Source organism: Geotrypetes seraphini, chromosome 8 (genome assembly GCF_902459505.1).
Source record: "Geotrypetes seraphini chromosome 8, aGeoSer1.1, whole genome shotgun sequence".
NCBI classification, from domain to species: domain Eukaryota; kingdom Metazoa; phylum Chordata; class Amphibia; order Gymnophiona; family Dermophiidae; genus Geotrypetes; species Geotrypetes seraphini.
Window position 1 is genome coordinate 154,430,904 of NC_047091.1, and position 14,461 is coordinate 154,445,364.

The following is a 14,461-nucleotide window of genomic DNA, read 5'->3' on the forward strand; positions in this document are numbered from 1 at the left end:
TTTAGAGGCCTAGGGTGGACCCAAACACTCAGCTTGGTAAGAAAAGGCCAGGTGGAATAGATTATTAATGCCTGATGAAAACAAGAGCCCCTTCCTTGTAGACAGCACCACAGACTGAAGTAGTGGGATGTCCAGTGTTCTGGTCTACAAAATCATGAGTTGCATGCTGCAGTGCATGGAGCAGAAATACAGGACTTCACCAACCTCTCATTTACTTCCAGTTTCACCCCTGAGCTTCCTTGTCTGGCCTGGTTCATCATTTCCTGTTGATAAAACAACATTTTTCAAGCTGGTTCTGTCATTTTGACCCATTTTTTCATCTCTTCTTTTCATACAGCTGAGAAGGAATAAGAGTTAAAAATAGTCCTGATCTGAAAACGTACACACATGAATTTAAAAGGGGCCTGTTGTGGTGAAATGCGATGGCTGATATTTCATGTCATATTGACATTCTAATGAAATGTGATGGCTTAAGAAGGTATCACATCAGCTTACTAAATGATTCCAATTATAATGGCACCACTGGTCCTTTTATCCAACCTTACTTCTTTCTCAATTATTGACTTTTTGTACTCCATCGCTTTTGGTTCCACATAAAACAATCAGCTACTATAAGGATCAGATACTAAATGATCATCTTTACTTTACTATCAAGTTTTCATTTCAGAAGTTGTGAGCACAGACTGGTCAGCTGTGTCGCTCACCATGGAACTTGGGATTTTATAACTTAAGCACCCCCAGCTAACCTCCGGCCACATCTCCAACCACAAAACCCTAGCAAACTGGGAATAGAAATCAATTTAAACCTTAAAAAAATATTTCCCATGCCCTTTGCAGTGTTTCCAAGGAACAAATGATAAATAATAGCCACCAATTAAAAGTCATAGTTTCTTAAATTGTTCAAACATCATCAGGCTTCAGGACGACTTACATTACTTCACCTCTCCCATGTAGAAGATATTTTTGAGGGAAGAAACATGGAGAGGTACACTGGTACCCTAGGTACAGGCAAATCACTGAACTGAAACATTTTCTCAGCTCACCTCAATTCTGCGTACTGCATCCTCAATGGCTGCAGAAGTGGAAGCCATTTCCTTGTCAACCATATCACCAAGCTCTTCCTGCTTAATGTCCAAATTCTTGGGCCTCAGTTCCTAGCAAAAAGATTGTATTCAATCAGACTGGATTTATTCTCCCATAGATCATTTTTAACAGTGTAAACCACTCGGTGTACCTCACAATGGGCAGTATATCAAGCACTGAATAAACTTGAAACCTGACTCAAACACAACAGTAGAAGTCTTAAAAATGTTAGTTAACATTATGGTACATCATAAGCAGTGGAGTAGCCAATTTCTGATAGGCCTGAGCCTAAAGTGGGTGGGCGTCTCTCTCTCTTTCCCTCTTTTCTACCCCCCCAGGCCCATGCAGCCTCTCTTTTTCCCTCCCTTCCACACCCCCCCAGCCTGTGCAGCAACTTCAGATCGCTTGCAGTGGTTCCTACACTCTGCCAGCAGCTGATCTGGAAGCCTTCCCTCCGACACAAAACACAAACACATCAGACTTTTGGGTCAGCCACTGGCAGCATGTAGGAACTGGATATTTCAGATCTCAACTTCTCTGTCACCTCAGATCATGACCACCAGGACCCCTCAGGGAAATCAGGGAAGACACATGGCGCGGTTCCGATCCCGGTGTACCTCCTCAGAACAGCAGCAGCCTGCGCTCTACCCCTTTGCAGAAGAACCAGGAGAGAGATCCCGGTGTACCTCCTCGGAACCGCAGCAGCCTGCGCTCTACCCCTTTGCAGAAGAACCAGGAGAGAGATGGCTCCCGAACCTGTAGACCCGATTCAATCTGCAGGCTGTCCAGAGGGCTTACTGCAGTTTCAGGCTTACAGAGCACCCTCCAGAAGCAGACAAACTTTAAAATGTCTGCGATCTCCCGCCAAAGGATCACTCGCACAGAGTTGACCCGCAGCACGAGGGCAAACCCGAGGTACTGAAGAAAATAAAAGACTAGGAATTGAGAAATAAATTCACGAGCAGAAGAAAACTAGAAGTTCTCAGCTAGGCTGCAGAATCAAACTGAACTTCAAGGGGAGTGGCCACACAGGTGACCTCACAGCCCTGCTTCCCTCCAGCCCATTCAAGGGCTGCCAAAGACTGTGCAAGTGCGATTGGGCTTGTCTCTGCCCACCTCAGCATCCGGCTTCCATTCAGCCTATTGAGGGCCGCCGAAAGTTTTTCTCCTCAGCAACTCTCCACGGCAGAGGAAGGTGGAAGCTTCCTCCATCTTGTCCCTCCTTCCTCCGCCCGACGCAGCTTGAGCAGGAGGGATCGGCCCTGCCTCTGCTCACTTTTTGAGCCCTGCTTCCCTCCAACCCATCCAAGGGCTGCTGAAGACTGTGCAAGTGCAATCGGGCTTGTCTCTGCCCACCTCAGCGTCCGGCTTCTCTAAAGCCCATTGAGGGCCGCCGTTGGCTTCCAGACTGTGCAGTTTTCTCCTTATTTAAGTTTCTCCCTGGTTTAAATTCCTACATGAAAATTGTCAGTTGCTAAATTGTATTCATTGCTAAGGATCTTGCTTAGTGCTCACTTTATGAGCCCCTGCCTCCTTCCAGCCCATTCTCGGGCTGCCGAAGGCTTCCCGACTGTGCAGTTTCTCCTTGTTTAATTTCTCCTGGTCTAAGTTTCTCCTGTTTTAAGTTACTATGTGAAAACTGTTTAGTTGTTAAATTGCATTCACTGCTAAGGCTCTACCTCTGATTAGCTCTCACAAAAAAAAACCAAAACAAAAAAAACTGACGCTTAATTCCCCTTTCTTGTCTTACTTACTCAACTAGATACCATGTTGTCCATGATGATTTAAACCATCTCTCAGAGTTTAAATAAGTCCCTAGCACCCTCCCTGAGCTGACGATAAGCCTCTCCTCTGCTGGAGATTACTTACACGCGAACCAAATAGGTCCTGCCTCCCAGCCGCAAAGGCTTCCCTTAGCCTCACCATGAAGCTACCCCTCTGGCTCCTTCTTCTCCTACTCTGATCTTCTTTCAATACCTCCCTGTGCTTGAAACCTCCCTCTCCCAATCTACTTGACTCCTCAAATGTCAGTAATATCTGCCCCGGCCTCAGAATCCCCACGCTGATGCGCACCAGAAGTCACCCTTTCAAAAAAAAAAAAAAAAAAAAAAACCTCGAAAAGTCAACCATGCTTCTTTAAAGCCTCTGCCCCCTGCTAATCTTCCCAACCATGCCTCTGACTCCCTCACCCCAGTCCCGACACTTTATTGCAACGCCAGATCCGCATGCAACAAGATTCAAATTTTGATGGACCTTCTCGATGATTTTGACCCTGGATTCTTGTGCATCACAAAATCATGAATTGCTAAAGATGACCTATTTACACAAAACAAACTCTGCTCCCATGGTTACTAAGGCCTCTTCTCACCCAGATCTAATCGAAAAGGAGACGGCCTGGCACTCCTCTATAAATCTTTCTTTGATGTCCAGCTCTTTGAAAAGGGCAGCCACGCCTCACTAGAATATATGCTAGCCTCAGTCAACGATGAACTCCGCCTTCACCCACTGGGTATCTTGTTACTATACTGCCCATCTACCCCTTGGATCAATTCCTCCGATTTCGTCCTCGAGACCATAACAAACGCCTTCCTTAAATTTCAAAGATTACTGATCATTGGGGATATTAATCTCCACCTTGACGACATCACCAGCAAGGATGCGATTGAATTTAACAACTTCCTCACCTCTCTAAGTTCCTCCCCCCCTGCTTCCTCTCCAACCTATGAAAAGGGGAACACACTAGACTTCATCAGTTTCCTCAATCTTACCGCTTACAAAACTTCAGCCGATGACACTCGTTGGGAACACGTCCCTTGGTCTGACCACTTCTTAGGGGCTTTCTGTCTCCCCATTTTCATGTCGCATCTTGGGGCCCCATCCCATTCCTCCAATTCCATTACCTTCCACAAAAAAATTACGAGCGATCTGTTCTGGACCAAATTCCTCAATCATTTCTCCTCCGTTCCTAAGCTTGTAGATTCAGAAACCAATTGGCACAACTGGATCGCCCTCTCCGAATCCATCTACCACTCCCTTGCTCCACTATCCACTAAAACCATCTCCTACCCCCGTAAGGCCCCCTGTACCTTACACTTCACAGAGAACTGAAGCAGAAATGTTGAGCTTTGGAGCGCAAATGGAAAAAATCTAAATCCCCTACAGATAAGACAGACCTGGAGGGTCAATATTAAGCTCTACAATACAATATTAAAAAAAGCAAGGAAGAACTTCTACGGTGACAAGATCTCCAGATCCAACAACCAGAATAGTGCATTGTTTAACATATGGCGCTCCTTAACCTCTAAAAACGACTCCACCTTGCTCCCCTCTTCTCCATCAGCCGATGTTCTAGCAAAATTCTTCAATTAAAAGGTTACTACCTTAAGATGCTCCTTCCCGCCTGCAGTCTCCTACAACTCCCTGGTGCCCACCGATTCCAACCCTACCCTACCTGTCTCCAACCCTATCCCAGTCGAAAGATCCTGGACCGCCTTTGAGCTTGTATCCAAATCGCAGGTCTTTAAACTCTGCCTCAAACTGAAAACTTGCAACTGTACCTTGGACCCATTCCCCTCCTATCTATTTGAGAAAATTCCTCACAGGCCATCGCATCTCTTACCAAACTTATAAACTCTGCCCTACTATCGGGCCTATTCTCTTCTTAAATGGGACACATTGCTTTGACCCCACTACTGAAAAGAGCTGACCTAGACCCCTCCACACCATCCAGCTATCGTCCAATAGCAAATATCCCTCTCCTAACCAAGATGCTAGAGTCTATCATATCTACCCACTCTCATCCTACTTAGAAAGATTCTCTATTCTCCTACCTTACCAATATGGCTTTAGACCCAACTTCAGCACCGAATTCCTATTGGCCTCATTAATCTCTAAGGTTCAACAACTTCATTCTCGTAATAAGTTTGCTGTTCTTCTACAATTTGATCTTTCTGCAGCTTTTGACGTTGTCCATCATGATATTCTAGTTTTCCAACTCTCCGAGATAGGCATTAACTCCACAGTTCTAGACTGGTTCTCGAAATTCTTACGTTCCCGCTCTTACACCATTAACATGAATGGCACCTCATCCTCCCCCTGGAAACCGACATGTGGAGTCCCGCAAGGTTCACCTCTATCTCCTATTCGTTTCAACATCTATATGTCCTCTCTGAAACTCCTCCATCTATCCCCCCTAGAAACACTTTACACTTATGCTGATGACATCCTTGTCCTCCTTGAGATCGACTCGAACCTCACTAACCTCTCTGAGAACATATCCTCATGTATAACGAACCTCCAATCCAGGGCCCTCACCGTACAAATGAAACTGAACGAGTCCAAAACAAAAATACTTTGGCTCGGCCCAATATTAGACCAATTACCCACCTCAATCCCATTGTCCTCCGGCTCCACAATACAGCTTGAGTTCTCAAGCAAAGTTCTGGGCATCATCATGGACTCTTCACTATCCTTCAAAGACCACCTCAACTCCTTGGTAAAACAATGCTTTTTTAGCCTTCATATGCTGAGGAAAGCGAGATCCTGCTTCCATCAAAAACACTTTGCCGTCCTTGTACAATCCATCATCCTCTCCAGATTGGACTATTGCAACTCTATCTACTTAAGCCTAACTAAGAAAAGCCTCCATAGACTTCAGCAGATTCAGAATGCTGCAGCTAAGCTTATATTCGCAAAAAGTAAATTTGACCATGCTTCACCACTCCTGTCCAAGCTTCACTGGCTTCCAGTAATCTCCAGAGTCCACTTTAAATGTGCCTGCCTAACTTTCAAGATCCTACACGGCATCCTTCCTCCCGTTATTCCACTATCTTGGAATTTCTCAGATCCTAATTCTACCAGATCCTCCCAAAAATTAAAACTATCCTTCCCTTCTATAAAAGGTATATCCCATGCAGGTAAACTAGGGACATCCCTCCCCTTCAGAATCACTGAGCTCTGGAATAACCTTACATTCCCGCTCCGAAATTCAAGCTCCCTCCAACTTTTCCGTAAACATCTGAAAACATCTGAAACACTTCCCCCCCCTCTGGTACCCTAAACCCCTCTATACCTTCTTTACACTTAATCCTATAACCCTCCATTGGAGTTCCTTTCTATCCCAGCCCTGTAAACCATGCCGAGCTCTACGATTGTGGAAAAGGTGCGGTATACAAACCTAAGGTTTAGTTTAGAAGGGGTTGGTGTTATTTTTAAGCCAAGGCTGAAATGGATGCATTACCCAATAGTTCAGGCTCCAGAGGGATTGTATAAGAACTGCTGTTGGCAGCCTGTGGCTGTTGGGCGGGTGAACATGCCTGAGCCCGAACTCAGCGGGCCAGGTCCAACCAGACTCGCCCCATGGCTACAACCCTCGTTTTGACATCTGCTGGTATCTGATATTCCAAGACATAGTAATGAGGGAGCAAAACAGTAAGACATTTGAAAACAATTACTCTGTTTAAAAACGTCGTCTGAGGGCTAGAACACATATAGAAATCCCATGCTCAATGCAGACTCTGACCTCTAATGCACAGGGTGGTCAGTGAAATTGTGAAGGCTGTCTCAACACCCCTGGAAAAAGGAGTCTTCCCTGTTACACAACAGCAACGCCTAGTGACCAGACATGGGGATGCACATGCATCAGCCTATGTCACTGTGAAAGATCAGCTATGCATTGGGATATGGAATATGGATAGAAATGAAGTTCTTAACATTTGGTCATTAATACTACTCAATACAAATACAGTGCTCCCCCGGTCATTCGCGGTACCAGTTATTCGCAGTATTTTCTGACTGCAAATGACCTGGAATGGAACCCCCGCAAATATTGGGGGGAGTATTGTAGAGGGAATCTAGTCCTGCTCTAGCCATCATACAGCTTGTGGTGAGATCTAGCAAAAGTACAGCAAACAAATTCCTGTTTCCCTTGAGCACTGCACCATCACCGGGGCATCCTTTGCTCTACCTGGCCCAAATGAAGGATGCTCTCCAGGCTCTTCCTCACACCAGCTGGATTCGCGTGTTTCAGTGACTGGCGATCCTTCAGCTCATTCAGATAGTGCAGACTTTGATTCCCACAGTCTCGGCAGCTGTCTGTCAATCCTGAAAGATTTTATTCATTATTTAATTTACCCATTATACTAAAACCAAAAACACTTGGATTTTGGAAGTGCTAAATATTATGAACTCCTATGAAAGGGGCATTACTAGGGGATGTGCTACAAGAATAGGTCCATGGTCCAGTTCTTTTCAATATTTTTAAGTGATATTGTGGAAGGGCTTTCAGGAAAGGTTTACCTTTTTGTACTTAATACTAAAATTTGAAACAGGGACATTAAGATGTAGAATGTGATGGGAGGTATCATGAAACTTGAGGAAGGATCCAACATTTTATAATCTTTTAGTTTTATATTGTGCATATTGGAGTTTTGTTTTTTTTCATATTTTGTGAGAAATAAAAATTGGTACTGTTTACCTGAGAACCAAAAAGGGCCAGGAGAGATCTATTTTGTAGCCTAGAGGTTTTCATTATAGCAAAATATTTGTAAGGCTTATTTGAGGAATGAGGACCCTTCCCCCACTACACTGAAAGTACCAGCTTTGAAGAGAATTTATAACAGTGTAGCCTGGCTAGAGACAGAGTAAAATTCAGCACTGTGATAACATGGTAATTAATGATGGGATCCGTCATCTTTAAATACTTACAGACATTTCACTGACTTTTTCCCAGCTAAGACAAAGAGGTCAAAGAAACTATTTAACCAGGGAGAAGAAGGATTTTTCTTTGAGTAGGGAAGAACAGGTGCATGTTACAAGTCTGTTTTAAGTTTGTGAATTGCTCTACTCCCTCAGAATTTCTTCATATTCATAAGAAGCATTTATGTATTATTTACCCTGAGTTTTAAAGTATTCGGATATATTAAACCAAGGAAAGAAAAGGATAAATTAAAAAATTATTATTGGTGAAATTCTGAGTTTTTCTAAATTCTTGAAGGAGATGAACACTTTTTTATGACCATTAGCAGCATGGTCATATGAAAATATTCACATTTTTATATTGGTATCATCATATTTTGTATGTTATTTTTGTCACATGTTTGTCATATTTATAATATTTTAGATCTCTGAGGAAGACCATTTGACGAAACATGGGCCACATTGGTTCCTCGGTTTCAATAAACTGACTCCATATCCACTTGTAGCTGACTGCACTTCCTTTGGCTTATTAGCTATGATTCAGTGCTAAAAAAAGTCAGGATCATGTATTTGGGATGTAAAAACCCAAGGCAGATGTACAGTGAAGGGCTGAAGTTCTGTGCATAACAGAAGAGCAGGACGTGGGGGTGATTGTATCTGATGACCTTAAGGTGGCCAAACAGATATATGAGAGCAAACGTTAGAAGGGATGCTTGGGTGCAAAGCAAGAAGAATAGCCAGGAAGTAACAGTGCCTTTAAGACGACAGCCTTTCACACAGCAGCGCGGGACCAGGCAGGCGCGTGAGAAGCTTGCACCTGCCTTGTTCGCTGCTCTGCCTCTCGCTGCCGCAGCCGTCCAGCAAGGGAAGCTCTGGGAGTAGAAAAGGGTACCGGGGGGGGGGGGGGGTCAGGAGTACAAAAAAGCACGGGGGGCCCTGCCGGGATTAAAAAAAAAAAAAATATGCTAAGGGAGGGAGTACGTGGGGGAGGGAGAAAAAGAAAAAGTACAGGGGACCCTGCCAGGATTTTTAAAAAGTAAAAATAGTACACGGGGCAGGGGGGAGGGGAGGGAGTACAGAAGGGAGTACAAAAAGGTATGAAGGGCCCTGCAGGATTTTAAAAAGTAAAAAAGGTAGGGGGCTGCCCCTGTCTGCTTGCTACTAGGCCAGCCTGCCCTGTACCTACCTGCATGCCAGCCACTAGGCCAGCCTGCCTTGTGCCCTGTCCCTAACTGCCTGCCAGCCACTAGCCCTGCCTGCCCTGTCCCTGCCTGCTACTAGCCCTGCCTGCCCTGTGCCCTGAGCCTGCCTGCCAGCTACTAGCCCTGCCTGCCTGCCAGCCACTAGGCCTGCCTGCCCTGTCCCTATCTACCTGCCAGCTACTAGGCCTGCCTGCCCTTTGCCCTGTCCCTGCCTAACACTAGAGGGGGGACAGGGTACAGAGCCTGGAAAGGAGAATTTGGTTCAGCATGGGGTTTTTTTTCTTGTTTTCCTCCTCTAAATTTAGGGTGCGTCTTATGGTCAGATGCGTCTTATGGAGCGGATATTATGGTACTTTATTTTTTATTCTCTATGCAGTCAGAGGCCACATTAGGAAGCAGTCAATACTTACTGTCGGCGTGGTCTGTGGGTGCCATGTGGGAAGTGGCACTGCCATTCACGATGGTGTCAGCCGTCAGGTGTGCAAACTGTGCCAGTGATCCTACCAATCTTGCAGCATCTGTCAAGCCAATGAAAATAAAAAGTTGACAAGGCAGTAATGCAATGAAACTTCTAAGGATGAACGCTTTCAAGTCTGCCTCTTCTTCAGGTTAAAAAAACACAAACATTGAGAGACTTAGCTAAACATAGTAACATAGTAAATGACAGCAGATAAAGACCCAAGTGGTACATCCAGTCTGCGCAACCATACATGCTCCATAAATTATTTAGTTTAAATGGTCCTTTTACTTAGATATTTCTGGGTCAGAAACCCAGAGCCCTGTCCAGTAGTGTGCTTAGGTTCCATCTACTGGACTCTCCATCAAAGCTCACTCCAGCCCATCTTAACCATCCCAGCCATCGAAACCCTCCCCAGCCCGTCCTCAACTGAATGTTCATATACGGGACACAGGCCATGCAAGCCTGCCCCGTACTGGCCTTAGTTTCTTCAGTGTATATCCATTATTTTCTGATTAGAGATCCTTTGTTCATCACACACTTGTTTAAACTCTGTCACTGTTTTCTTTGCAATAAATAAAAATGTCTGGTTATCAAAAATCTTTACAAAGTTTTCCCTACAATGCACAAACATCCCACCATGTAGGAGATACGAGGCTTCAATCCTTCCCTCTCCTTTATTTCAGAAACTTTTGGAGTGGAAGGATATCACTCTCTTCACCACCCTCATACAGCTGCCTGAGAGCACATTTTATCTCAAATTATTTTGTAGTTTATTAATTCACTTTGCATACTTTTTAGAAACTAAAGCAGGTCAAATATCTCTGTTTATTACAAAAGTTAACTCACTCCCTTCACTACAGAGCAGTGTGTGCCTCTAAAAAGAGGCTTACCTGTCAGGTTCTGTGTGTACTGTGCATGTCCATTCTCCAGCAAGCTTATAGATTCTAGGGCTGACTGAGCTCTGCTAATGAGATAATCTGTGGAGAAAGCATAAGGATCAGGCAGCAGCATAAGAGACGAACATGCTGAGAGGTCACCACATGTTTCACATAGGGCAGAAGTGCACGCTTGGGCTTCAACAGCCACCTTTGCGTTTCTGTACACAAGCAAATTCAGAATATTGAACACTGTTGATGCACAGATGGCAAGCCCTTATGATAACCCTCTTATGGGAGTGTGCTTCTAGAAGGATCCTGCTCTGAGCAGTGTAGCTGCAAAAAGCAGCACTTCCTAACACAGTCCAGGGGGCACCTGTTGGAAACATTTCAGTACAAGAAATATAGAATTGGTCTTGCAGTCTTTGGCAGTGGCAAGTATGTATAATTACTTAGCTTCCTAGAATCTGCAGAGAGATGCAGGTAAATTACTATATTTTTACTAACCATTCCAATGTGAAAGCTCTCAATCTGCAAATAAACAGATCCATGAAGTTCATTACGGTCCCTAAATACTCTAATTGGGCACAGGCTGTTCTAAGCAGAAAGTGAGCTATTATTTCAGAAGGAAGTAGACTGTCTATTCAGTTCAGATGCAGACATGGTGATACTGAATCATATAAAAGAGTGGAAATGTTTGGCAAGTATGATTCATTCTAGATATTACCATTGTCCACATAAAGATTTGCCATATAAAAAGCACCCATCCTGAAACTGATGGAGATTTTTACCACCAAGTAAACATGTTTGTTGGGAAAGTGCAGATGATTTACCAATTGACTAAAAAAATGCTCTGAAAGCAACACAACAGACAAAGCCAATAGCGTTCAAGCAGTGGTTCATGAAGAAAGTAATCTTATCTACAATAAACCCACAAAATTTTGTCCCCAAATATATATGGAGAAACAACTTTTGGAGGAAACAAAGGTGGGAGAAGAGTTATGACAGAGACATTTAAACACCGTCATAGCTTATGTGAGATGAGAGTCTCTTTCAACTGAAAATAAGCCCTGGAATGAGGGTGCATAAGATGAAGACACGCTTCGGAGTAACCTAAGAGAACACTTTATAAAATGGGTGGTAAATACATGGAATGATCTCCTGGAAGAGGTGGTGGATAAAATCTATCTGAATTCAAGAAATCTTGGAACAAGTGCAAAGGACCTCTAAGGAAGAAGGTATTATGGCATGGGTAGCCACACTGGACAGGCCATGTGGTCTTTGTCTTCATTTTTCTACGTTTCTACAGCCATAATGAATATGCATTCATTATGTCTCAAATGAAGATCTCCTTAATGCATATTCACATCCTGAAATCCAGTGACTAAGATGTGCCTCCAGGACAGGGCTGGGGAAACGCCAAGAGCTTTTAGAAGATGTAATCAAATCTGTTACATTTTCTCCTTTTACATCTGTACTAAGAAAATACTTTTTTACAGAAAGGGTGGTAGATGCATGGAACAGTCTCCCAGAAGAGGTGGTGGAGATGGAGACTGTGTTTGAATTCAAAAGGGCCTGGGATAGGCACGTGGGATCTCTCAGAGAGTGAAAGAGATAATGATTACTGCAGATGGGCAGATTGGATGGGCTGTTTGGCATTTATCTGCCATCATGTTTCTATGTGTGTTTTGCAGATGCTGACATAGGAGAACTATGGACTCTGGATGTGATACACAAAATCCTATCACAGCAGGCTGGCAAGTGCATGGTCTCAAACTCCATCTCTATTTTTCAGGATGACCAAAACAGAACCAGCTATAAATCAGAGCTGCATGCATACAGATGAATATTTCTAAATATTCATAGCAAATAGCCTCCAAACAAGATCCCTTGAATGGTTTGCAGATACTGGATTTTGTCTTCCTTCCAAGTGTGGATTCTGGAAATATAATTTTGGTTTTGTTTTGTTTTTCTTTGTGGTGCTGTGTCAAAACCTTGGCAGCAGGATAAGGCCAGAAGCCTTACAGCCACAGAACCCGAAAGACACAACATAAATTAGCTGATGGGTTTTAGTGGTTTGGAGCAAAAGTAAATCTGCACCTGGCCCTGATGATACTACGCAAGTTTCAGAGCTACAATCTGGTTTCTACAAAATTCAGAGCTGAGCAAACTTCCAAACTTTCAGAGAGAGTTGTATATCCCTCTGAGCTACCCTGAAAAGTGGCACAAGTAAAAATCTCAAAGGCTGAATTTCTCCAAATATTTCAGCCTTGTTACACAGCTCAGGAATTTTGCAGACTAGAAGATCAGAAGACACCCATTGACAAAAGCAACAAAACAGCCTGAGACAAGACCTATAAATACTTTTTACAGATGTTCAGAAAAGCTAACTTCCTAATGCACTTCAGCATCAAGATACACAGGCACTACGATGATATCAGTTTTTAAAAGCCATATAACCTGCTGCTTGGCAGTGTGAAAATTGTTTCCGCCTTTCACCTAGCTAAAAGATGAGTGGGTATCAATAACCCATATGCTCTTAGCCAGGGTGTAATTAAGTGATGGCTTGGGAGGTGAAACATGTAAACCACACTTTTTGAATGAATATAGAAACTCAAAGGACCACATTTGTGAACATTACCTAACAATATGAGAGATCCAGAATTTGAAGGATTTAAAGATAGACTGGAGATATTATTATTTAAGGATGATAACTGATTCTTTTTTAACTATTGATGGCTGACTTAATTAATAAAGGGAGTATGGACCAAGATATAATGTCTTAAGGTTATTAAGAAAGATGGCATACTATACATGTATAAGACGACCCATATATGAAACTATATGTTTGGTATATGTTGACAATTGTCTGTTTTATTGTTGCAGAATGTAACACAGTAACATAGTAAATGACGACAGATAAAGACCTGTCTGCCCTGTAACTACATGAATTACAATTTCATGATTGAATTGTCCTTTTTTTTCTTCGTTTCTTCTGGGCCATAAACCTTAGTACGTAGTTCATCCAGTACTGTCCTTAGGTTTCAACTAATAGAGTTGCCTTTGAAGCTTACTCCAGTCTATCCAAACCATCTCCTTTGCAGGATTCAGACCAAAAATGCTTGCCATTCATATTCTAGTTAGAGATTGTTTGTGTTCATCCCACACTTTTTTGAATGTTTTATGAATTATGTATTTATAATATTACAGATAGTGCGGAAAACACATGTTAAAAGGAATAAGAAAGATAAACCACTCAAGACCCATCTATATCAACGATCCTACAAGCTTCGAAGTGATGCATTCATGAGTCAGCTACAGGTCCAAATGCTTCCTGAAAAAAGTACGTTTCTAACTTCAAACCGTTCCAAGACATTTCCCTGCATAACTCCATAGGGAGCAAGCCTCTGTTTAGTTGCAGGTTTTATTTGAAGAAAAAAGGGCTAATGCCAATGTTAACACTGGAGACACTTATCAAGCCGCGCTAGCGGGGTTAACGCGCGACGTTTCATCACGCATTAACCCCCGCGCTGGCCTAAAAACTACCGCCTGCTCAAGGGAGGCGGTAGCAGCTAGCGTGGCCGGTGGTTTAGCGTGCAGTATTAAGTGCGTTAAACCGCTAGCGCAGCTTGCTATAAGGAGCCCTAAGAGATGAGGCACTAAGCCCTTACCCAACTTTAAGTGGTACTACTATGAGAGGCTGTTGAAAAGTTCTCAGCTCAAGCAACAAAGCTCAGGCAGTCTCCATCGAGGGCTATACACTTAGCCCAGTAATTTTCCACTTTACGGAATGAAAAAAAAGTGAAAAATTGCTGGACTAAGTGTATAGCCCTCGATGGGGATTGCCCCAACTTTGTTGATTGGGCCGAGAAATACTCAGTGACTCCTTGTAGACAGCAGTTATGGATGGCAGTAGGGTTTTTTTTTTTTTTAGTAAGTCAGAGCAATACTGGTATAAATTAGAAAAATCGGTGGGTGCCGCTTTCGTTTTCTTAGGGCATCAGTATTCCGCTCAGGGTAGGGGGACATCATTGTTTAATTTAGGAGTGAATGTTATCTTGTATGCTGCTGTTTGTGTGGGTTAGGTCTATTCTATTTAACAATGGAGTTCTTTTTATTTGGGTTTTTTTTTATTTGATTGTATT

The 14,461-nt window shown here is 43.2% G+C and overlaps 1 protein-coding gene across 1 annotated transcript in view; it reads right to left on the minus strand.

Annotated features, from left to right (window-relative positions):
* The window catches only part of HIP1R (huntingtin interacting protein 1 related), a 243,591-nt gene that overhangs the window by 73,298 nt on the left and 155,832 nt on the right, over nt 1-14,461 (minus strand). Inside the window, exons 20-24 of the mRNA XM_033955047.1 lie at nt 10,332-10,418; nt 9,392-9,499; nt 7,049-7,185; nt 1,044-1,154; nt 205-263 (exon numbers count right to left, since the gene is read on the minus strand). Coding sequence (XP_033810938.1) covers nt 205-263; nt 1,044-1,154; nt 7,049-7,185; nt 9,392-9,499; nt 10,332-10,418 — 502 coding nt within the window. The remainder of the gene's footprint in view (nt 1-204; nt 264-1,043; nt 1,155-7,048; nt 7,186-9,391; nt 9,500-10,331; nt 10,419-14,461) is intronic.